Genomic DNA, 26,330 nt, shown 5'->3' with positions numbered 1-26,330 from the left:
ATGCTATGATTATTAGACCTTTCCTTTGGATGAACTCGATAAACCTTGTTACGACTTCTTTTCTCAATGATCCATGGTATTTTGAGATTCATATTGCTCTCAAACCTACATATTTAAACATGGAAGTTGATTATGATAATTTTCAGATCTCTGAGTTACTTGTAGACATCCATTGGAACATTTCTAGATTGCAATCTATTTTTGGCATGTATCTTAATGATAACATTCTCTGCCAAAGTAAAATTAATTTTGATCAGGGCAATCACTGGGTTTGGTTCCCCAAAGCTAAGGGCACTAAATTATCCTCAGTGATATACTCTTTCTTTAATCATAATAAGTTCACTGAGAAAAACTGAGAAGGCTGGGGTAATTTATGGCTTCTCAAGGTTGCTCCTCGTGCTAAACATTTCATGTGGTTACTGTTTCATAATGCTTTAAAAACAAATGAATATCTCTATCGCATGAACTTGGGGCCCCAAACATTGTGTACGTTTTGCAACTTGTTTGTTGAGTCTGTGGAGCATTTATTTCTTAACTGTCATAAGTCTCAACCAAGGTTGTCAGACCCGGCCCGGGCAATGACCCGGCTAAGCCCAGGGGTCAGGGGTCAATGGGTTCGACCGGGTCAAACCGGGGTCAATAATTAAATATAAAAAATATTATAATAATTAATAATGAGCAAATATAATATTAAACCCATAATTATATTATAAAACCTACTCAAATTTGATATTTAAATTGATAAATGACCTTATATACAGTAGAGTTTCTAATTATGTCATTTATTTTTACATTTTTTAAATATTTATAAATTTAATATATTAATATATAATTATCGAACTTCTCTCGGTGTTATTTATTTATTTATTTGTTTATTGGTTGATTTTGTTAAAATAAATAAAAAATTAATTCACTAATTCTTATATCTCAATTGAGTTTTTTTATTTTGTTTTAAATTTTCTTATATTTTTTATTTAATTAGAATACTTTAATTTTATATTTTTATAATAAAATTACACTCATTTATTGTTTTATTTTCTTAATAAATTATATTTTTAGAAAGTATTTACATAACACATTAATATATTTTATTTTTTTAAATGTTAATTTTTTTGTTGGTATGTTTATGATATATATATATTGTAATTCTATTTATTGATTATAAATTATAAATTAATATTAATAAATATACACGATTTTTATGGTTTAATGAGAAAATAATAATAAATTATTAAATATTGTAAAAAATTAAACATGGCGGTTCCTGTTTTTCCGGGTTGAGCCGTAGGGCGATCCGAGTCGACAACCCTTGGTCTCAACAGATTTAGAATCTAACATGTTCTGCTGTTAGGAAGCTAATTAACCTATCTGATGGGGTTTCTTCGGGGCTTTGGTTGAATCAAGAGTTGACTAGTAATGATTGTCACATTCAATCTGTGATAGCTTCAATAGTGTGGTTTATTTGGAAAGCTAGATGCAATAAAATCTTCAAAAATGAACAACTTGACTGTCTTAAGGTTTCAAATAGGGCAACTGGGCACATCAGCAGTATCTCTTTGCCCCTTCTCCTCAGATGGGGAGAAACTTTATATTGAACAATTTTACATTTGCTGATAGACCAATCATGCTCACTGCTGCAGTATTTAATGCAGACCTTTCTACAGAGGGGCTTGGTTTCAGAGTATCTGATTTTAACTCCAAAATGATTTGTTCTAGCTGCTATGGATGTCTTGCGAACTCTGTTGTTGATGCAGCATCCAAAGCGCTCTGTTTTGCTTTGCAGGATAGGATCAATTGGAGAATGAACATCAACATCAAGACTATTCTGTCTCCTTTGTGTAGAGTTAGTCAAGGCTGTGCAGCAAGGATCTTATTCGGAAGCTTGTAGATTAAATCGGCAGATAGAAACCATTGAAGAACTCATTGCTGAGATGGCAATCCTACATTGCATGCTGTTCCATTAAGCTGGAATCGGGCCACCTTTTCTCTAGAAATTCATGGTCTTTATCATCATGAAGTTTCCCTATTTCATCATGGCAGGGAGCTTCCTAAATGGCTGATGAAGAATCTTAGAGCTAGTGGTTTTATCTGTAATTGTTTTTATGTTGTACTTGTTTTTGTGTTCTGTTTTTTTGTTCTGTGATTTGTTTGTAATCTAAACTCCTGTGAGCTCTTTCCTTTAAAAAAAAATAATAAATAAAAAAGCATATCCTGGAGTTGTCGGGTGACACTTTATTTAGAAGGTGTATTCCCAGAACCGAGCTTGATGAATGCATTAGTCTTATTCACGGAGAGCAGTAAACTCATGTAGACATGTTTCATGAAAATAAATCATCTAATCTCACCAAATAAATAACAATAATTACAAGTTTGAAAGATTTTCCTTTCCTGAGAAATGTTCATTGTAGAGTCTAGGCCTGTAATCTATCCAGGTATGCAAATTGATCATCAATTGGAGCAGAGAACACTTTCACTAAGCTTGGACTATCGTGTCTGCCATACACGGTACTGAAATGGAAAATAGGAACGGTTGCCTGCAATCTGCAATTGAATTGAGGAAGATTTGGAATCGAGTGAGCACTAATAAGGAGCGTCAGATGGGAATTCCCTTTCGCATGACCGAGGAGGTGGACCTGGAAGTCTCAGCCAGACGCGGCAAGCTCTTGACACGGGAATAGAAGTCCAACAGAGGGGTAGCGACATCCTTCCCGTGGCATGTGATGAATTGCTTGAGAAAGCGTGGCTCCTTCATCCCAATGGCTCGAATCAAAGATGGCCCAAGGAATTGGGGGCGGAGGTCCATCTCCTGCAGCTTCAACCCAAGCAGATATCGGGGCCTGAGCACCTTCTCCAGGTTGCTGTACAAGAAGGCTGGCTCCTTGAGAACCACATGGGGCGAGAGCTTCATGACGCCTACCACGTAGGTCATATTCCTCTGGACCTTGTCGACGGAGAGGGACAGCACGTTCGGGGTGCGCGCGAACAGCCCCATGACCTCATTGATTGTGAAGCCAAACCTCTCCAAATTAGCGATCTTGCTGCGCAGGGTGTCCAGGCGGGAGATGGCAATGAGGCAGAGGGCATACTTGTACATGGTGGCATCCCTGGGAAGGCCGGTTCTGCGGAGCAGGTCCAGCTTCTCATCGTCGAGCCTCGATCGAAGAATGATGGTGGGGCGGGAGATGAGTAGCCGACCCAACTGGTACCGGCCGACGCCCATGGCTTGGTAGAGCTGCACGCAGGGTTTAATAGCGGCTTCGACGTCGTAGCTCAGAAGGGAAGGGTTACGGACGAGGGCACGAAGGAGGTCATCATCGGAGCGGAAAAGGGTTCGGAGGAAGTCGAGGCGAGCGTCAAGGGCAGGGCCGCCGATGCGACGGGCGAGGAAGCGAGGCCGACAGTTGATGACCTTGACGAGGTCCGGGCCAATAATGCCAATCCGTCTCAGGACCTGAAGCTTAGATTGGAGAGAAGTGAGCCTTATCCGGGAGATGGAGGGATGGCGGGCGAGGATCTGTGACACCTCCGCGTCAGTGCAGCAACCCCATACTCGAAAAACGTCTGCGGCGTGCCTTGCAAGGGATTGTTCCAGCGATGTATCGATGGCAAGAGCAACAGAAACATCAGTAGACGAATATGAGAATAGTGATCCAGATCCAGATACAGATAGGAGAGCACTGATGGCCTTGCGCCCCGGTGTCCGCTGCAGGAGCCTGTTTGCCAGCATCTTCTGCCGCGCTCAGATCCTCACATCGGCTAACAGCTCTGAGTTCATCTCCTCCGAAGAATTCCAAGGCTTTGCTTGACTCGCATTCATTCTCTACAGAGTACTCTTTTTGAGCTTTGAATCTCTTGCTTGAACTTTCGAATGAAAAACAAAGAAAAGCAAGGAGAAGAAGAACAAGGACAGCCTTTCCAAAGAAGTAGTTGCAGCAAAGGTCGTGAGACCCGAAGAAAGAAAGCTTAAGTCGAGTAAGTATGTCCTTTTGACCCTGCCGGGCCTGCCCCATATGTTCACCAGACAATATCACACAACACAGATCAACCCCTCAATTGCCGGAAGCCCAACCGCATTCAATATTAATCTGTGTGTCCCATTTGATGTTATTATATTTTTTCTATTGTGATTGTGCACACGTGTCAAAATTTAATAGGTTGGAACCATGGTATTCCTTGGCTCTAGAACCAGAGGAGATGAGTTCCAGCTCCAAGGACATCGCCCAAATAATAAGTGATTAAAAACCTATTATTCCATCTAATACGCATAAGAATTACTGTATGTGTGGCAGTGTGCCACTGCGCCTACACAGAGAGAGATAGATGACAAAATATTAAGATCATTTAATATATAAATAATGTGGAAGACCCAATACTCAATTTTTAATTATGAGGTTTATTCTGTTATGTTGTTTCACCCTTCGTCTCTATTGTTTCAACTTTCTTCCACCGAACCCACCCTTTAAGTGTAGATGCCTCATTGTTTTTCTGTTTCTATTGTTCCTTTATTTTGCATTTTTATTTTTTAAAATTAAATTTATAATTTATTCACCTATGAAAAAAATAAACAGATTAGATAAAATATATTCTAAAATACCCTTCAAATTAGTGGGCAAAGCTAAAGTTACAGTTTCATGTCATCTTGTGATGGTAGATTAAATTTATAAGAAAAATTTGTTAATTAATTAATATATAAAACTAGGGGTGGTAGTGGGCCGAAGAATCCCCTATCCCCATGGGGACCCGATCAGATGGAGATGGAGATTCTCCGATTCTTTCCCCTTGGGGGCGGGGATGGGGATCAACTTGTCCTCTTTTCTTTAAATGGGATGTGGAGTGCTCTCCCCACTCCTTGGGGGCCCCTGTCGCCGTTAATTTATTTTAATTAATTATATTTTTATCATTATAATTCTTAAAATATTATATTTTTAAAATAAAATTTTCCTTGAAATATTTCCTAAAAATGCTTAAAAGAAAACAAATTTCAAAATATTATTTTTTTGTAAATAAACCTTGATATGTTATTTTGTGAAGCTTTATGTTGAATGATTTTAATGTTTTTCATGGATGGATTGGTATTAAATAATTTTTAAAAAAATTAAAAATTCAAATGTTTATTAGCATGGGGGCGGTTTCCCAGCGGGGACGAGGATGGGTCCGTGGGGATTTGGGGACGAGGAATCTCCTCCCCGCCATGTGTACCACCTCTATATAAAACCTAGAAATTGAGATGAAATATATTAATAAAACATATTCCACCAATCTTTTCCACCATAGCTAGTGACTGCTATTGGACCTCTTAAAAAAAACAATTGGGAACAATGGTATATTTACATAATAGATTTACGTTTCTCGAATAATGTGGATGTCAACTTTTCATCTATGTCATTCTTTTTTATATAAACTTCAAGTTCAAACTTTAAAAATCCCTAAATTCTAAAAATTTAAACCCAAATATTATAGAATCATATATCTAAAATTCTAAAACTTAAAATTTAAATAATAAATACTAAACCCTGAAATCCTAAATCCTAAGCCCTAAACTTAAACAATAAATCACAAACCCCTAGGGAGTTTGCGATTTATAATTTAGAGCTTAGGGGGAGAGTTTTCGGTTTATTATTTACAATTAAGTGTTTAAATTTATTATTTAGATAATAAATAAAAATTTATTTTTTAAAGAGAGAGAGAGAGAGAGAGAGAGAGAGAGAGAGAGAGAATGGCGTAGATGTAGAGATGCCAACTTGATATCCATGTCATTTGAGAAAGTAAAAATTTGGGTGATGCTATTTTTACTGATTTACAGAATAGATTTCTCAAATGACATGTCATCACATCATCATCCGCATCATTATTTTTTATATAAATTTCAAATTTAAACCTTAAAAATCCTTAAATTTTTTAAAAAAATTTAAAAATATTATAAAACCATATCTAAAATCTTAAATCCAAATATTATAAAATCTATACCTAAAAATCTAAAAAGTTAAACCCTAAATCCCATGCCCTAAACCCTAAACAGTAAACCACAAACCCCCTTACACAAGATTTAGAGAGGAAGTTTTCAGTTTATCATTTACGATTAAAGATTTAAATTTAGAATTTAGATAATAAAAAATTTTAATTTTTTTTTAAAGAAGAAACAAAGAAAGAATGACGTTGATGCTAAGGCCCGTTTGGTGGACAGGATAAGATATGAACGGATATGATATGAGGAATGGATAGGAATTCGAAAGGATATGGGCATAAAAAGCTCGTTTGGTGCGATAATCATTGGATAACCTTTATTATCTTATTTTACATTTATAGTGGACGAGATAATGAAAATATGAATGATATGTAAATAGACAAAATTGCCCTTTATAATATAATTATATATTATTTTTCAAAATAGGCTTTTTTTTAATTTTTTTCCTTAATGATTTACTTATTGGTATATTTATGAGTTTCTATTAAATTATTAAAAAAACCTATAAATAATGCTCACAAATATATAGATCATAATATCACCAACTTGCAAAAATTATACTTCATACCTATTTTCTTGGAGAAAATCATGTACAAAGTCATTAATATGGTAAAAAGCTAGAGTAATAAACCCATAAATGAAAACTAAAGTCCTCTAAGTTATTGCTACAAATAAAATGAAATTAACTAATATTTTCATCAACATAAATGTAGTTTTGTAAATAGCATCACAAATAAAGTTTATTTAACAAATAATAAAATCTTCTTAAAACAAAGTGGATAATCTTTAAATTAAGAAATATCTATATTAGTGACTTCACAAATGCAATACGATCACCATCATCACAACCCCAAAATATATGCAATCGATGGGGCACAGATAATATCATTTCCGCTGCAAGGAAGCGCTCTTGATCTGTTAAATTCATTTTCTTCAGTTCATTCATGAGGCTCCTCGAATCATCAAACACATCTTTTGTAACTCTAAGGCGATCTGCAACTCGCTCCAATCATTCAGTGCTAGATTCTAGCCACTTATTAAACCCCTTTCCCAATTCAAATATGCTGTTAGCAAGGATATTTGCTCCTCTAATTTTTTTCTTGGTTGACCTTCCGCATGATTATGTTTTTTTCTAGATTGTGACTGGTTGATAGATGTTGATTATCTGGAATTAGCGTCCTATTTAGTTGTTGATCATTAAAAGATGGAAATAAGACATATAATCAAACCCTAGATGAGTTTAATAAACCAAAAATAGGGTAAAAAAGTAAATTTAAAATTTTATCATATCCTACCTATTTATATCCTGATCCCCCAACAGGATTTAATATCATGTCCCCGGTAGGATAAATTGGGTTAATAGAATAATATTATCATATTCTATTGGCACACCAAACAAAGGAAAATAATAGGATATGATAGTCTATCATATCCTATGGCCCTTATCATGTCTACCAAACAGGCCCTAGATCTATTCGGTAAAAATATCATTACTCATTTTAATTTACTGATAAATCACTTAGAAGATTCCGTTTTTTATTTGATAATGTGGACTTTTGAAAAGCTTTGTCACACCTTTTATAACACATGAAATTGTCCACATCAAGACATGTGTTACAGACAATGTTTTTAAACTCGGATGGTAAAACCAAAAACCAAATAAGTCAGAACCATTACAACTCGAACCAGCTAGTTGGACTTGAATTGGATATACCCCGGTTTTGTATTTCCTCCTCTTCATTAAAGATTCAAGCGCTATGAACCCGTTGATGTTGCTAGGATTAGACAAATCTTCTTTTGCCGATCATCTCTCTATCTTTTAGACATGCAGTAATTAGCCTCCATGAAATCTAGGCTAATTTTTCTTTAAAAAAAACGCTTTTAATCTCCGAACTCCAAGATCAATTAAAGTAGACCTAGACGGAAAAAAAAACCAAAATTTCTACCATGACAAAACAAGAGAAATAATTGATCTCACTCTCTGAAAAAATCAACAAAACTTGGATTTGTTTCGAGGCCAGAAAAAGAGAAGCAATAAGTGAGAAATGATTGTGGAATCGAAGAAAATAGATTAGGGTTTGGCAGATAACCCTTAAAGACAAAGACAATGAGATAACGAGGCAGCTGTCACGTGACAAGGAACTAAGGGCTTGTTTGGGAGAGGGTTTTTGGAGGTTTTGTTAAGTAAGGTTATGGACCAAACCTTGTTTGGATTCAAGGTTATATAGAGGATAGGGTATGAGAGGGTTAAATGGAGGGTTGAGAAACCTCCATTTAACTTCATTTCACAACCCTCCAAATTGGGGGGTTGGCAAGGTTTTGAATTGTTTTGGACAAAAATGCTCTCAGCCTTTCCAAACAATTACATTTTTGTTTATTTAGGGTTAAGAATTTTGCAAAAATACCCTCAACCTCAACCTCTTTTGGACAAAAATGCCCTCAATATTTCCAAACAATTACAAAAATGCCCTGAACTTTTCCAAATAATTTTGAAAAATCATATTCATTTTTTTAAAAGCATATTAATGGTAAGAGAATATTTATAATATTTGTTTTTTTATATGTCTTTTTTGTAAGTGGTTTATAATAATATCTAACAATCTCATTGCAACATACTTAAGGATATTTTAGTAATATTACCATAAAACCTTACCATCTCTTACCTTTAATCCAAACATTAGAAGGTTTGATAACCTCTATTTACCTTATCTTAGCCCCAAACAAGGTATAACTTAAAAACTCTACTTCTCTTACTTTAGCCTACTCTACCCTCCTTTATGAACCAATCCTTCACCTCATCCAAGCAAAGCCTACATGCTTTCTTGATTACTCAAAATACATGTCGTTTAAGGATGTACACAAGAATTAAAGATATCATTAATTTTTTTAAAATTTAACATAAAAATCAACCAAATTACTAAACTATCCCTTCTGAAACCTTTTTTTTTAATACTATAAATATTACTTTCTTCATTTATATAACTTATTAAATTGAATAAAAGTAATGTAATTCATGACGAAGGGGGTAATATATTGTATTTTTGCTTGTTGCCCCTCAAATTCTCAACTTTTATTTGGAAAATATATTTCCGATTATTTACAAATCTAGTATATTAAGAAATTGTTCTTTCCCTTAAACTTAATAAAAATAAAAATAATTATATTCATTTAAATAAAATTGTGAAAAATATCATGTATAATATTAAATTTGGGAAATTCTCTTAAAAACTAGAAAAAAAAATTGATTCCATCCTTATCATGGAAGAATTGATAATTTTGGTATTTTTATAAATTTAGAATTAAAATAATTATATCGAAAGGAAATAGGGATTTCAAAATTTTTTGGAACAGTTATAATATATTTGAGGATAAATAATATTTTTATAAAAACTCTTTGTAAAATTTTATAAAATCATAAAGTTACATTTTATAAGACTATAGATGCAATAATATTTTTAGAGAATAAATTATAATTGTATATATATATATATATATATAGATGTCTTTCGGTTTGATTGGTATGGATAATTCGGTCGGACTAGGGGTGCAATTGATCGAGTGCGAGCCTAGCAGGAAGCTACTTGTACTCAAGCTTGAGCTCGGTTGAAACTCACTACTCGATACTCGGCTTGAGCTCGATCGAGTTTTATTTTTGTAGCTCGAGCTCAACTCGATACATAAATCGAGCTACTCGAGCTCGCTCAATTAAGCTCGATAAAGACTAATAAACTCGATTTGATCATAAATAATTTTATACTCGAACTTGAATTCGAGCTCGAGCTCGAACTCAATTATATATATATATATATATATATATAACAAACTAATATACAATATATATACACGCAAATACAATTACTCGATTAAGCTCGCGAGCACTCGAGTCAAGTATTAAGATGCTTGAACTCGGCTCGCTCGACTACTCAAGCTACATGAGCTTGAGCTCGACTTGACCCTAAGCGAGTTGAGTTCGAGCTTTCCTCGAATCGAACTCAAGTAGCTTGCGAGTAGTAGTATATCATTTACACCCCTTAGGTCAGACCTATTAACCCGCCACCAAAATGTGAGACAGATTTATATAGAGTCTAAGGTTTGTGGGTGTTGTTCAGAACTAGCCACGAAGTCGGCACTGGTATTGATAGGGACAAAGGCAGTGATGATGAAGAGCAAAGATATTGTTGCAAACCTGGTTTAATCCTGCATTGCTTAATTGAGATGTAGTCCATGCGCATATATGTGGAAGGCAACTCACCATATCAGACTAGTCTTTTGGAGTTATGGGTCCCTCGATGTGGGCATCATTGGTGTTATGCTATGCAGATTATTGTTATTTTGCCATAATTCCAAATAGCAATAATACCAAACAAAATACTAATTTATAATCCTTCCATCAATCAAATAGATTTAGTCAATGCCTCAACTTAAAACCATGAGTCAATGGTTATGTACATGCTTAGTACCCAGATAATCAAAATAAACTCTTGTTCATTGAACCATCAAACCAACATACCACAAGTGGTCTACTGATAGCCGAATCCTCATTAGAACCCTTTACAAAGTGATGAGAGTTCGAATCATAGGTGAGAGCACATTTTTGAGAGTGTGAGTAGTGGTTGTGTACGGTTGGTCCTAGCGCCCATGTGTGCGTAGGCCCAGTCCCCATTTACTTCGTTGCGGCTTGTGCACGTCCATGCCTTTCTTAGTGACTTAGTCGCTCATCTTGGCAAAAAAACAAATACCACTAGAGAAAATGAAGGATTACAAAGCGCAGAGGGCAACTGAAACCCACAATAAAGCACAGGCAACCGCAAAGCCTCGCTAGGGAGTGGAACCTCTCTCCCTTCTTACACAACCTTCTCTCTTTGCTCGATGGTGCCCACAAGGCTTTGTTCTCTCCTGCTAGTGCTTGCTCTCTCCCTTATTGGAATGAAAGGGCCTGCTTGCTCCTCCTATCTATATATTGCTCTTTCACTCTCACTCCCTGAAACAAAAAAAGATGAAGGCCCTTGGCTCGGGAAAAAGGAGTTTTCTATAATAGTGTGCTGACATAGACAATTTCAACTGACATGGCATCTATGGGTGACCCAATTGAGCCAGTGATGTGTCATGAAAGTGCTTACAAGGCTTTTCCAACGTCTACATCATCAAATAAGATTGAAATCCTTCGGGTGATCTCCGGTAAAATAAAATTGAAGTTGGGTGATGACTTTGATGCAAATTGAAGTTTGGATACCAAAATGAAAAAAATTGCACAATTTAGTGATCTACCAAAATATTTATTCTAGTTTTAATGAGTATTTTTTTCTTGCAAGTGGTCCAATAACCATCTTCCTCACCACAAAGTAATTGGAAGCACACACAGTTTAGTTTTATTTATTTTATATATATAATAGTTGCACAAATTCAATATTTTTATTTGGAACCAAGATTGATAAAATATTATTAATCAAATGATCTTTGGTCCGTAATATTAGCTTTACTGTGAAAGGTATTTTATAAAGATTTTCATTGCCCATGATTCAAAATGCGCAAGAGGTCGTGGAGATAATGAGACACAAAGAGATGGGACGGAGGATAGAGAGTGTACTAGCTTACTCAGGAAGGGGAGCATATGAAGATTGGGTTTCTGAGGCTGTTAGCAGCCCACAACCCCCTTCTCATTTCGTGTTATCCATAACGTAGCTATATGTAATGTGACCACACAGCAAACTTGGCGTCAAGCATCCATCGTTTCTTCGCCTCTCTCTCTCTCCCCCCACCCCTCAAAAAATGGAGGCGAGGCGAGGCGTCACCTCCTCGCTCTGTTCTCATTGAAGGTCTTACTCTATTCTCATTGAAGGATTTCCTTCACACGCTGCTTTCGGTCTTTGCCAGGTTGGTTGCTCCATTCCCTCCAACGTTTCTCATTACGTGTTAGAGATGCCATGTTTATATTCTTCGTAGTTCCACTTCCCATCTATGCCAACTGACATCAATGGGCGCTTCATTGATGAGGGCCGGACGCCATAAGCGAATGTTTTTCATTGATTTTATTTTATTTTTTAAATCGTTTGTAATCAATAAAATTATAACAGGGACACGATTGGATCAATGAGCACCTTCAACCAGTCCATGCCTCCAAGCGGGCATCCGGGGTTCTCTCCCAGAGTTCGTGGCCCTCATGAAGTGCCTCCTCAGCATGTTCCAGTTGCTGTTCCATCTCGAGGAACGCATTCTCTCAATTCATTCCGGCCAAGCTTGTCCTTGTCCATAAAAAGCCAAGAATCAGCACAGGGAGCCTCATTCTTTCCAGATTCCCAAGTCGGTTTCAATCGACAAGATCTGAGAAACATGAACCCCCGCTCAAATTCCTCAGAGGAGCCTGCCATGAGGATTGTCACCACAAATCATGACTCAGAGCTTCAGCCACTAACTCCTTGCATCATGAATTCCTTCTTGGAGATGGGGAGCTTCAATCTGCTCAAGAGTAACCGTGGTTTCCCATCAAGAGTGGTTCTCAACGTTGTCATTTACTCTGCAGCGAAGCTAGAGAATAAGCAGATTGATCTGATTGCGCGGAAGATGCAGAGGCTTACGGGCTTCAGAAACTTGAAGTTAGAAAACATCATCGATCCTTCTTTGATTGCCGGATTCGTCATCAGCTATGACACTGATGGCTCCCAGGGTGATTGATCTCAGTGTCAAGGGTCAGTTGGCTGCGCTGGCTGCCCAGAGTTGAATCTTCTGATCAGGGGCATCGTCCTTTGTAGGAGAAGGCTTATTACTTGGATCGGATATCTACCCAACACCAGAGGATTGTGTTTGTGTGAAATAACTGCGAATTTTTGTTGTGACTCTTGTCTATCTTTCACTATTACGGCCGCTTTATCTAGCTCTCTCTCTCTCTCTCTCTCTCTCTCTCTCTACCTATCTATCTATCTATCTATCTTGAGATCAACTACAAGAAGATCCTTGTCTGATTTAAGGGTTTGTGAATGCATGAACAGACACTACAGAAGGATGCATTGGCCAATACATTTACAGCATCTTACAGGATTGGCACTAAAACATACAATAACAAGTGGTAGAATCACTGTATAGATCAATCTGATAAACACCACAATTAACGAACCTAAAAGCCACGGGCCATACATACATCATGATGTTCATTGTCTGCACCAATCGAAAGTGATGCAGCAGAGTGTGTCCTGAGTTCTTAATATTTATTCTTTTCTCCAAACAGCTGCACCAACATAAACAATATGGATTGGGCCTAATACTTACTTATAGTAGCTAGAATGCTTTAAAGCCTCAGTCAGATGCTTCAGGGCTTTGTCGTAGGACAGAAAACCCATGAACCAGAACTCATGGTTGTCTGCAGTGACAATCTGAATGTACTTCTCTGCTGGGTTCCTGCTGTTAGAAGAAGGATTCGCAGCCTTCAGCTGATCAATTTGCACCACAACCTGATCAACACAAATAAGTTTCAAAGATTAATCTAGCAACAACATTAACTTCATGTAATATCAGGTTTGGTTTTTGAAAATTTAAAACTAAAACACTTCAGTTTCATTTAATTTCCAACAAAACAGGCTAAATGCTCGTCTATAATGGCTTCTATAATTATATAGCTTTTAACAAAACAACTTTATGTACAATATTATATATTGAAAACAATTTAAGTTCATAAGTAAATTTTTTTATGCTAATCATTGTGGATATCACATGTATAGTAAATGCTTACATAACTTGAATTGTTAATATTTTAACAATTAGGAAAATTGCTTGTACATCATATAAAATGGGAAATTGCTACATAATCCGTACCGCGCTAATTGGTTTTGTATCCCCATGGTTTAAAGTCCCATAAAAATATAAAAAAATTCTGTCCTTGAATCTTTATAAACATTTGAGCAAGTGAATAATTTGATTTTGATCCCAATCACTTTTGGTTTGCTGATTTTTGAAGGTTATCCATTTTCTGCAACGTTATGCAAGCCAAAAGCCCAGGTTCTAAATAATTTTAAGTAACATCAGAAGAAAGATGAAGGTAAAAACATCATTCAAAAAAATTTCCAGTTGGCATTGTATACATGCAAATAACAGAGTTTTTACGGGATATATATAATATGTTTGCGAGGAGATATATGCAATAAAAATATACAATAAATTCAAAGGCTTAAATTTGAAAGGCCTCCTAGAAATATCTCAGAAAATTATAATGGCTACTTGATGGTGGGTTGTAAATAAGCAAACCTATAAGGGGCAAAATGAGCCAAAAAAGAGAGCCAAAGACAATTTTACTAAGGGGGAGTTTGCTTATAATTTAGGAGATACATACTTCTGTAAATACCCAATGATAAGTTTATTATAACATAAATTCTTACTACACTCTCCTCTTTCTTAAGAGGAAAATGCCTTCTTATGAACTTCCGAACTCTGAAAGTGTATATGTTCAAAGTGGTGGCCACACTCTTCAATCTACTCATATGAGAAACCAGATGGGGCATTTCATCTAACGGTAATTTTTTTTTTCTAGATTAAGTAAACAAAATGATCATTAACAGTAGGTGAGGACATCATGGTAATATGACTATGTTGCAATTTGGAATGTATTGAGACAGAAAAGCAAGAGGCATACCTTATAAAAAACCCACTCGAGCTGCCCTGGGGCAACATTTTGGCAGAGAGGATTATCACTACAAAAGGCTAATCTTGCTGTGGTTATATAGAGTGTCCCTATCACAGGACCAGAAGATGTAGATAGATAACAAGCATATGACTTTTTGAGTTGTTCTCCTGGCAACGTAGTGAATGTCTGCAGGAAAACTTTATCACGTCCACCTTCTGCAAGAACTTTTGTCCCTTGGGCAAGTCTAGACATCGCAGCATCAGTAATGCTGGGCCCAGTTCTAACTGGTTTGAAAAAAAAAAGAAATGGCATCAAACCTAGCACAATTACAGTAAAAAAAAAAAAATCATTAAGAACAATTCATTTATCAACTTATGCTCGATGACTTCAACTTATCAACAATACTCACAATTCAAGAAATGTCACTTGAAACTGGAATGCTCAAGACTAACTAATAGCACAAAAATCAATTTGAAATTTTGAATAGATTGCAGTTTAGTTTTTACTTTCACAAAGTCCAAAGATAATTAGAACCCCAAATGTCCTAAGGGATGAGATAAAGACGTATAAAAATTTTTAGCATCAAGTGAGTATATCGTCAAACTTGTGTCCTGGACCAGTCATATGCATAAGCTAACAACAAATGTAGCCAAACAATAAATAAATTCTAAAATCTCAATACGGGAGAAGAATCTATACAAGGCACGTTTGACCAATTAAACATTGTTGTCTTTTCATTTTTAGAAGGTGTGAGGAGGAAGGGAAGGGACTTGATTGGCTATCCATTGGCATTTTCTTCTCTTGAACTTAGAAAGTCAAATAACTACCAATTTTAACAAAACCACACTCAGGCATTAGGATAACAGGTATTGGCATGTTTCTCCATCATAGGGACAAAAATGAGACTATGGCATTACATCACGGCAGCAGGGCTATTACTGCAAAGAAGGCAACGAGAAGCCTACAACTACCATTTGGTGTAAGGCTCGTGAATCTGGTAGGCAATCATTCTCATCAATGGAGAGTTGGAGACATTATTTAGAGACTTTTTGAAACCTCTTCATAACAACATAGATTCACTTCAGTTCTGCCTTGTGCTCCAACAAGAATGGAAACTCATCCCTGCCTGATGATTTAGCCTTTCAGAACTATAAAAGATTGCTTGTATTGAAAACAAATTTATACATCAAAAGAGAAGATGAAGAGATTAGTGAGAAGCAGCCTTTCAGTTGTGTAATAAATTACTTGTATGTCACAACCAAATGTTTATTAGAACCAAGGAACAGTATTTAGTAACCGCAACTAAGAGAAATTTCATCAAAAAGGTTCCTACTTAATTTAGAATACAAGAAACTGAGAATAAGGTAACCAAAATGGATTAGATTAAATAATGTGGTTACATACTGGTGACTTGTCCTGGGAAATGGCCAAAATCAGTTGGCTGTGGACAAGAGGATTTGGTAAGAGATGAAAAGTATAGTGTGCTTAAATGTTGGAGACTGACCCCGGGCAGCTAAATGCTTTCAAAGATAATCTTGGCGTAGAGAATCCGAGATGGATGTAATAGCAACAGATAATAACAGAGGAATGTGAGAACTTGCACACAATTCTCTGTTAGACATCAAAAAACATATTGCATAAAGAAAAAGAATTACTATTAAACAGTATACGTATACAACATGGTATGACCAGGACAAAAGGCAAAGAAACTAAGTTTTGACAACAGAATGGAACAAAAATGAACATACGGTGATTCCAGACATTTCCAGCCGTATCCCCTGCTTTTCTGGCAGTGACCTCCAATTTCTTCCCGCAGCGGTTCAACACTTTGAGCATCATATCCATGGGGCCTGAAAATTGTCCTTTCTTTTTTTTTTTTAAATGAAAAAATAAAACCCATCCACACACACAAAACAAAACCAAAAGCTAAGCCATTGAAGAAGGAAGGGACCAAGGTACCCACCCTTTCCGGAGGATCCAGGTACGGGAGACACTTGCACGTAGGGGTTTGTATTGGTGCTCATGGCCAGACCATGAGCAGTGTGGGTGGTGGCCAGTTCAGGTAAAGGCGCTGAATAGTTGTTCATGTAAGTGTGGTTTGCGGCTATGGAGGGGATGTATTCGACAGCGATCCAAGTGGCTGCCTGCTGGTTGGCCGGATGAGCCTGGGGCGGCACCGGTGTCCCAATCACCCACGTACCACGGCGATCCTCCCCAAGAACGGAAACTGGGGTAGGCTGAGGCATCTGCTTGCCGTGCATCACCATGGTTGACATCCTTTCAAAGCCCTGATTCTCTGTGATGCTGGGGCTTCTTCTTCCTTGTATTAATGGGATTTGAGACCCTGGACGGCGTCTCACCTTCAAGAAGAAGCATACGACAAGATAAGAACGGATTGGATTCGCTCCAAAGTAATGCTATTCATGCTCATCCGCGGGAATCGGAATACCAATGGGTGGCTCGTTATGCTTGCGCATAACTTCTCCAAGAAGAGAGAGCATCAGCGCTTCCCCCACTGCCACTGCCACTGCCACTGCCACACCGGGCCCAGCTAGAGACGCAGCCATTAGGATACATTGAAGTTGGCAAAGCACATATGCCTGCACCCGTCCGTAATAGACTAATGGTACAGGTAGTGGGTTTGCTTTGTGATTCACTAATTTGACCAGGTTATCTTTTTGCCCACAGGTGAACAAATGGATATTTGCACATCTTCATGACTCATGAGTTTTAAAAATATATTTTAATGTATAATATATTATATAATTTTTTTAAAATTTTTTTTTATTATTATCTATGTAAAAGTTGATATATAATCCGCTTCCAAAGAGTTTAAAGAAAAAATTTAATTTTTTTTTAAAATTTTGTTTTATTATATTTAAGTCTTTGTTTATATTAAATGTGATATAAGTAATTGAAGGTATTTAATTCAATTTATTTGTTTTGTGGTGTTGTTAATAAAAGAGAATTCAATGATATTGATTTTGTTTAAGGCATTAGATTGAGTTTACCTTAAAAATCAACAAGAACTTCCACCAAAAATTATATTCTATGGAAAGTAGAAATTTTTTCTAAATTTTTTTTAAACTTTTTTGTTGAAAAAGTATTTAGAAATGTTTATTTGGTGTTACATTAAATATGGGAAGTACCCAAAAAAATAAATAAATAAATAAATAGAAGACCAATAGATAATATTTTCAGAAAATATAACATTTATAATTTTGTTATTCCATTGAGTAACTTTAAAAATATCAAGTGAATAAAAGATTGGCCAAAAGAAATTATTTTTTTAAAAAAATTAAGTGCATGTTGTAATTTAATTACTGTTAATAGGAAAGATTATATGCCATTAATTTTGTTAAGGTTAGATTGGTTTACCATTAAATATTTAATAAGACCTTCCAATGAAAACCAATAGTATTCAAAAAGCTAAAATCTTTGTTAATTCTTTTAAAACTATTTGGTATTGTATTAAATATGGGGAATTAAAAAACAAAAATACTAGAGCAATAAATTAAATTTCAAAAAAACAATGAAAGAATATTTTATAGTTTAGTTATGCCATTGAGGAGCTTTATAATTATAATTAAGTAAATATAACCAATTCCAATTAAGAGATATTATTTATAAACATCTCATGTTATAAATTAATTATTGTTATGTTTTATTGTATTTAAATCTTTGTTTGTATTAAATGTGATATCAGTGATGGAAGATATTTGATTCCATTTATTTGTTTTGTGGTGTTGTTAATAAAAAAGATTCAATGATATTAATTTTGTTGAAGACATTAAATTGAGTTTACCTAAAAAAATCAATAAGAACTTCCACCAAAACTTGATATTATATGGAAAGTAGAACTTTTTTCTAAATTTTTTTTTTTACTTTTTTTTTGTTTAAAAAGTATTTAAAAATGTTTATTTGGTATTACATTAAATATGGAAAACTACCAACCGTTGAATTTTGTGACGAAAAATCCAAGGTAGATGCTTGAAATTTTAATTGTGGTTGTGAGATCTTGCTTATTCTCATTCTTAGTTTCCACTCCATAGATTACCCTAAGGAATTTGATATGTATTCATTAGTTTTATGTTTGTTAGGGTTTCCTTCGAGTGCTTGATTTTGATAATCTGATTTGGAGTCTTTGGAGTTGGGAGACATTTAGGTAAGTATCCCACATATAAATATGATTATATGTGTACACTCTAATTTTTGAATATTTTGGGATTTTTGAGAAGAGTACTGTTTTTATTTATTGGTATTTTAAATCATTTATTTGTTATTATTTTCGGATTTATTTTTAAATTCATTTAAATATCACGTTGATGATATGATATTTTGGTTTAGGTTTATCTAAAAGGTTTAATATATGTTTAAAAGTTTTTGAACTATTAAATGTTGATTTATTTAAATTTTGAATTATTATGTACTTTATTTAAAAATCTGGATGATATCATTCCTGAGTTTTAATTCATTTGTTTAAATTCAGATAGTTTAACTTTTGAATTTCAGATATTATATTTAGAATCTGAATTTTTAATTCATTTCATTAAATTCAGGATTTCTAATTTTTGAATATCATACTTATTTAATTTATGATTATTTTGTTTATTTAAATTTAGATTAACTATTTTCTAATTTTGGGTATTTTATTTAATTTTTGATTACATTAATTGGTTTATTTTGATATGACAAAAATGGGGTCACGTTACTGTAAATTTCTTGTATTTTGCCTGATTAGTTTATTGTTTTGTCCATCGGAAGTATTTTGTTCTAGAAACTATAGTTTCCCACCGCTTGCCGTCGGTGAAGAATATCGGCCTTTGATAATTTTGTCTTGTGTCACCGAGAGTAAAAATATGGCTTTTGGTAATTTTGTCTCAGGTCACCGAGGGTAAATATATGAATTTTACGATTTTGTTTTGACAATAGTCGTTTGGGGGACCTATATGCTTAGTGTTTGACATTGGTGTTTACTTGAAACAAATTACATTTTGGCTGTGTTTGATTGCCCTTTTTTTCTCTGGAAAAATTTTCCACGGGTCATTTTCCATCAATTTAAGCTGTTTGTTTGCCAAAATTTTTCATGGAAAAATTTTCCACAAACCCTGTCACGTGACCTTATTTTCCATCAAATTAGTGGAAAATTTTTCCTGCCTCCACCATGGGAAAAGTTTTCCAGGAAAAACATAAGGACCTATGTGAAAAAATAACGTAAGGGCCTATGTGGAAAAATAACATGCAAGGCAAATATATTTCTCTACTATGCCTACCCCAAATCCCTAACTTGTTTCGAAACCCTAGAACCTCACCACCCCTTGCTTTTCTGTCTCAATCCCTATCCGCTCTCCCCTCTCGATCGCTCTCGGTTTGCAGATATTCGTTAATCGCAAGCCTTGTTATTCTAGTTTCATGGCATGCTTTTGATTCTCCATTGATTTAGGGTTTCTTTACTAACAAGATTATGCCGTAGTGATGATTTGATTATGGCAAAAACCGTGGTATATATGTATTGTCCATATATATGTATATATGGATATATATATATAATCTGAATGAAAAAGAGTGTGGTATATATGTACTGTGCATATATATATGGATGATATATATATATGGATATATATAATCTGAATGGCAAAGAGAGTGGTATACATGTACTATGTATATATATATATAGATATATATGAGGCCATATCCAGATCTGGTATATATATATAATCTGAATGGAAAAAATTAAATATGCCTTCAATTACCTATGCTTCCCCAGTTCCTTTTCAATTCTTTTGATTTTCTCCTTGTTCTTTTGGTTTTCACCAATAAACTTATATAAAGTTCAGTTGTTTAAGGTAGCCAAAAAAAATACAATTTCCATGGAGAAAATTTTCCATGGAAAATGTGACTTTTTCTAGGGAAAATTGATGCAATCAAACAACAAATAATGTCTTTTCCACCCATTTTCCATGTTGCCAATCAAACACAGCCTTATTATTTTGCATTTTCAACAAATTATGATTTTGTGTAAATGATCCCTATATTTTTAGTGGTGCTTACTGGGCTGTCAAGCTCATAAATATTGTTGTTAATTTTTTTTTCAGATCAAGAGTAAGGGTGAGTGGCGGATAGCTTAGCAGGATCGTTGGGTCACCGTCAATCTTATTAGCATGTAATAAGCCTCGTTTGTTGTGGGCATAGGTTTTATTTAAATAAAGTTGTATTGACTGTGCAAACATTTAGTTATTTCTTTTTAGTGTTGAACTTTGTTCTTGTTTCTAGTTTTGCTTCTCTGTTAGGTTTTGTGATTTTGAGAACAGGTTTTGAGGCCTTGCATGCCTACTGGGCCTCGGCTTGGTTGGTGTGTGGCCGTTTGTCAGTGCACTGAGCCTGGCGAGCCTGGGTTCGGGCGTGACATCTTTCCTAATTCTTTTAAAACTATTTGGTATTTTGTTAAGTATGGGAAATTAAAAAAAATACGAGAGCAATAGATTATATTTAAAGAATAATAATAAAAGAGTATTTTATAATTTAGTTATGCCATTGAGGAACTTTATAATTATGATTAAGTAAATATAACTAATTCCAATGAAGAGATATTATTTATAAAAATCTCATGTTATAAACTAATTATTGTTATTAGAAAATATTTAATTGTATTAATTTGGTTAAGGGCATTAGATAGGTTTACCATTAATTATTTAATAAGGCATTCCAATTAAAACTAATAATTTTATAAATTATGGGCTTTCATAGTAGTACATGTGCAAAATGACCTAAATAGTTAGTCCAATATTCCTCATATTTTTCAAAAAAATTATTATATTTCTCACTTGATTACTCCCCATATTTGTATAATCTAGCTATTGTTTTGTTGTAAATGATATTGTATATTTGACACATTATTTATTTATTTATTTACATAAGTTATTATCTTTATATTGTTTTTGGGTTGTAAGCAATGTTTGTAAGAACATTTCACATAATTATGAGAACTATATTGTCAAGGACATTATTGACCTTCATCAAGTTCAGATGAAGAGCTGTGGCTTTGGCCACATGTTGGTTTTATTTATGAGTCTATGACCATAAACTGAATGGTTAATTGTGACATGATTTGACCACATGTTGGTTTTTAACTCATGAACTTTATCATTGTTTTGATTTGGTTTGAACTAAGACAGGTACCACTTGCTTGGCATGAACATACTGATAACTTAAAAGAAGATATGAGGAAAATTGCACACTTTATTCATAATCATTGAAGCCCTTATAAAGGCAAAATTCTAAAAAGATAATCTCTACTAATTTGAGTTTTAATAAACACACAACTAACTTAAATATTTAAATCAAAGATATCCTAACCAAACTAAAATAAGCATCATTATCTTAACACTCTCCCTTAAACTTATGTTTATCTCATAAGTTTAAAGTTATCTCTCTTGCATGAATGCTTTTATACTAGATACACCGATCAATGCCCTGAGCTTCTGAAAAGTAGCTATTTTGAGAGGCTTTATAAATAAATCAGCAATCTGATCTTTGCTTCTGCAGTAGATGAGATCAATAATTTTCTCCTTTGTAAGATCTCGCAAGAAATGATATCTTACGTCAATATGTTTGCTTCTTCCATAAAAAACTGAATTCTTAGATAGCTTGATAGTTGAACTGTTATCGCAATATATTGGAGTCGAACCTTCTTGCTTTAATCGAAGTTTTTCAAGAATATTTCTTAACCACACTGCTTGACAAGCACATGCTGTTGCTGCTACAAATTCAGCCTCAGTTGTTGAAAGAGTAACAATATGTTGCTTCTTTGATGACCATGAGATAGCTCCAAAACCCATCATAAATACATAACCAGATGTGCTTTTCCGATCATCTAAATCTCCTGCATAATCACTATCTGCAAATCCAATTAGTTCTGATATCTCTCCTTTCTTGTACAATATTCCATAATCTATTGTTCCTTGTAAGTATCGTAGAATTCGTTTTGCGGCCATGAGATGCACCTCTTTTGGATTTTCCATGAATCTACTAATGAGACTTACACCAAACATAATGTCAGGCCTTGTTGAAGTTAAATACATCAAACTTCCAACAATTTACTTGTAAAAAGTGTTGTTAACCATGTTTCCTTCTGAATTTTTAACAAGCTTCAAACCCGTCTTGTCACACCCACCCCTTCTATCGAGGTAAATGTGGCACCCATCGCTTAAAAATTCCCTTTTTAACTGAAACCGACACCCTGCTTTTAAACAAAAATCGCACCTACAAATCACAATTTACAACTTTACACCAACTACGTGTTCAAATACATAAATATCATGAATACATAACTCAAATTTTATGCGTACAACCGCTACAAGATCACAACACAAACGACAAGAAATAAAGAAAGTGGGGACCCACCGCAGCTCCGGACTCAACCCCGACTAGCTCTATAGTCGATCAGTCAATCTAGGGTCCCTCGCCTCCCCGCAAACTCACAGACATCTAGCTTGGCTCAGAGTGGCTTAATAATTTCAAATACTTAAATACAGTATATATATAGTATATAAATACCAACTTCTCAAATAATTTTCCAACTTTTCCAAAAATACCGTAATTTTAGCAAAAATACAATCTTTAAAGAACTTTTTGAAACATAAATTCAACATAGATCAACATCAATTGATTTTCTCAGAAAACACAAATTTTGTAAGATACTGCCCTCATCACAATTCAAAAATAACATAAATTTCAAATTCAAAATAACGCAATACCCAACACTCACCCAAAGATAACATGAGTTCTAGAAAACTCTCTAAACCTTCGCCGTGGCCAGCTGCTAGGTTCGTAGCCGCCAAGGAACTCATGTCCCCATCGCCGACCCATCTGGCTCACCCGGGTCAGCGACTCCCTGGCCACCCGATGAATATCCAGCCGTGCTCTCCGCCTCCCACCGAACCGCCCTCGTAGAACAATACTCAGTCCACCACGCCACCTCTAAAGGTCGGCCCTGCGGGGACCCACTCATCGCAGTAGTCGGGCCTCTAGCCCGTCACCATCAAAACCATCAAGTAAATACAAGAATAATACCATCTCAGAGTAAATCATAACACGTGATCCTTTTCCGGACAAGTATTCACATCACGGAAATAACCATTATTTTTCCACAAAGCCAACGCCAAAAAGTATAACAACGATAATGCCAAGAAAGCCCAGATCCACGATACCATTCCTATACCGTGAATGAAAACCAATTCTACTAACAATGCCGATAAAACATCTTTAATACGCTCACATGGTTTCGCAAATCACTCCAAATCAAAGCATATATACCCATCAAAAAAATAAATACAAGAATTGAATAATTAAATCACATATACATGTATTTTCACTATTCACAAATCACGTATAATTATACAAAACCCGATGTATCAATACGGTTATCATGAACATCAATGGCAAACAAATATACTGATATTTCAACTATATATGAAATCAAACATGATAAAAATGAAATACTTAAACATTTATTTCCAAAAATACTAGCCATTAAACAATTATTTCAAAATAATAATAATAATTTATTTATTTAAAAATAATAGCCACTCACCAACTCACTCCGGGTGTCCTTGGGTTCCTTTGCAGACTCGAACTCCCTCCCAAGACCGAACAACACCTAATGTAATAATATAACAAAAATAAATACTACATTTAAACTCAAAATAAAATACAAAATAATAATAGACTCTATCTGCTCACTCACCCAATCGGTTCAAACCCCGACCCTAGATAATCAAATTGGTCTCCAATCTGCACTTAATGCCCAACTCAAATCGGCTAGCACCATTCTGAACCAACCTCAATTCCATCGAACCAAACTCAAATTCACTGAACCAAACTCAATTTCACCTGAACCAGTCTTGAACCAACTCAATTCTACACTAAAAATCCATTGAACCAACTTGGTTCAGTCCAAAAATCTTAACCCAAATCAATTGAACCAAACCCAAACCATCTCAACTCGATTTGATCAAACCCAACTCAACAAAACCAATTCAACTCAACTAATTTCAGCTTTGGTTAAACCCAACCAATTCAATCTAACCATCATCATTAACACCTTAATCATCATCATCAGCCAATTTAATTAACTAAAACCAAACCCTAATCTCTCGTGCTACAGTTGATGCTACAAGAAATCCCAAGACTTCTCCACCAATCCAAGAATTTCCATCACCAATACAAGGGTTTTTAACACAAAAATAATTTCACAACAACACTCTCATCAACTCCATCATAATTTCATCAAACAAATTCATTATTTCCTCCAAAATCACCCAAAAATATATACATCTAAACATACACAAACATTAAACAAAAACAACACCAAAGAAGACCCTTACCAAGCTAAAGTAGACTACTCCTATGAACTCCCTCCCACGATCTCCAAATCTTTCTCCTTAAAAACCTCTAATTTCTCCCATTTCTTCATATTTTATTTTTACCTCTCTCTCGGGTTATCAGTAGCAAAAATGGTGTAGAAGAAGATGAACACTAAAGCTCTAGATTTTTCTCTCAATTAACTCTTCAGCCGAAATTCACTATTAGTCCCTGAAAACATAATTTCTTACAAAACAGTCCCTGAAAAACTCCCAAATGGTCCTTGAATTATGAAATAGTATTCTCAAAAAGGTCCTTTCAAATTATCCAATGGTCCCTGGATTATAACACAACATTTCAAAAAAAGATCCCTCCATCTTACCTTTTCAGTCCTTGGTTTTCGAAAACATTTTATATCAATCCTTTTTCTATTACTCTTTAACCCAAAAATCTTTTTAAAAAAACTTTTTACACTTAGGTCCTTATTCTTTCCACTTGGGGTTTCTCAACAAGATTACTCGAGAAAAAAATCTTCATCGCAACCGTAGTAATACCCTAAATATTTTTTTCCAAGTAATTATCCAGAGGTTCAGTGGTATTACAATCCTTCCCTCTAATGAAAAATTTCGCTCCTCTAAATTTCTTAGCATACATTAATCTGATATCACTGAATTTCATTTACTTCTTCCAAGATCCGCTTTCTCTTTGCTAGAAATCAAATTTCAATAGTAAATAATCACTAATGCAAAAATCACTATGTATCACCATCGAAAACAACATGCCAAACACACTCTTTCAGCATCTTCAAGTCAACTCATTTTGGATAAAAACAATTCCGACAAATATCTCAACCCATGATCCTGATCACAGACACTACTCACCTCTTTTGTCTCAAATGTCGAACTCTACCATCGATCCCTCAATCCCAATACGCAACTTAGGTTTTTAACCCGATCAAGACTCTAAATACTCTACCGGGCCCTTAACTTTGCTGTCTAATCACTACTAACCCTCTAAGTCTAGACACTGACTTTCTAAACTTAGGCTCGCATCACAACCCACGATCCTGTACTCAACCGGGATATCTCAACCCTACAGCTCCGATACCAAAAGATGCTCACACCCACTCTTCATCGCGTAAAGTGGCACCCATCGCTAAAATTCCTTTAACTGAAACCCGACACCCTGCTTTTTAAACAAAATCGACCTACAAATCACAATTTACAACTTTACACCAACTACAGTGTTCAAATACATAAATATCATGAATACATAACTCAAATTATGCAGTACAACCGCTCACAAGATCACAACACAAACGACAAGAAATAAAGAGTGGGGACCCACTGCGATCACCGGACTCAACCCCGACTAGCTTCTATAGTCGATCAG

At 35.0% G+C, this 26,330-nt stretch overlaps 3 protein-coding genes across 4 annotated transcripts; 1 reads left to right on the top strand and 2 right to left on the bottom strand.

Annotated features, from left to right (window-relative positions):
• Window positions 1-2,248: 2,248 nt before the first annotated feature.
• Window positions 2,249-4,130, bottom strand: LOC120283454 (transcription termination factor MTERF6, chloroplastic/mitochondrial). Its single transcript, XM_039290147.1, has one exon. The coding sequence runs from the start codon at window positions 3,725-3,727 to the stop codon at window positions 2,594-2,596; it is 1,134 nt and encodes a 377-aa protein (XP_039146081.1). The 5' UTR covers window positions 3,728-4,130; the 3' UTR covers window positions 2,249-2,593.
• A 7,421-nt stretch (window positions 4,131-11,551) lies between these two features.
• LOC120249620 lies at window positions 11,552-12,848 on the top strand. The gene is made up of 2 exons (XM_039258195.1): window positions 11,552-11,839; window positions 12,040-12,848. Exon 2 carries the CDS (start codon window positions 12,056-12,058, stop codon window positions 12,635-12,637), a length of 582 nt encoding a protein of 193 aa, XP_039114129.1. The 5' UTR covers window positions 11,552-11,839; window positions 12,040-12,055; the 3' UTR covers window positions 12,638-12,848.
• Window positions 12,849-12,955: 107 nt separating this feature from the next.
• Window positions 12,956-17,065, bottom strand: LOC120249619 (GEM-like protein 1). 2 transcript variants are annotated; one of them, XM_039258193.1, is made up of 4 exons: window positions 16,540-17,065; window positions 16,325-16,438; window positions 14,586-14,860; window positions 12,956-13,410 (listed from the first exon to the last, which is right to left on the bottom strand). In XM_039258193.1, exons 1-4 carry the CDS (start codon window positions 16,850-16,852, stop codon window positions 13,225-13,227), a joined length of 888 nt encoding a protein of 295 aa, XP_039114127.1. In that variant the 5' UTR covers window positions 16,853-17,065; the 3' UTR covers window positions 12,956-13,224. The 2 variants fall into 2 exon arrangements, with proteins under 2 accessions (XP_039114127.1, XP_039114128.1); XM_039258194.1 differs by having other exon boundaries at window positions 16,325-16,426; window positions 16,540-17,059.
• Between the last annotated feature and the right edge of the window lie 9,265 nt (window positions 17,066-26,330).

Source organism: Dioscorea cayenensis, chromosome 19, assembly GCF_009730915.1.
Source record: "Dioscorea cayenensis subsp. rotundata cultivar TDr96_F1 chromosome 19, TDr96_F1_v2_PseudoChromosome.rev07_lg8_w22 25.fasta, whole genome shotgun sequence".
Taxonomy (NCBI): domain Eukaryota; kingdom Viridiplantae; phylum Streptophyta; class Magnoliopsida; order Dioscoreales; family Dioscoreaceae; genus Dioscorea; species Dioscorea cayenensis.
The sequence above is the reverse complement of the archived record's forward strand: the minus strand, read 5'-3'. Positions and strand labels throughout refer to the sequence as shown.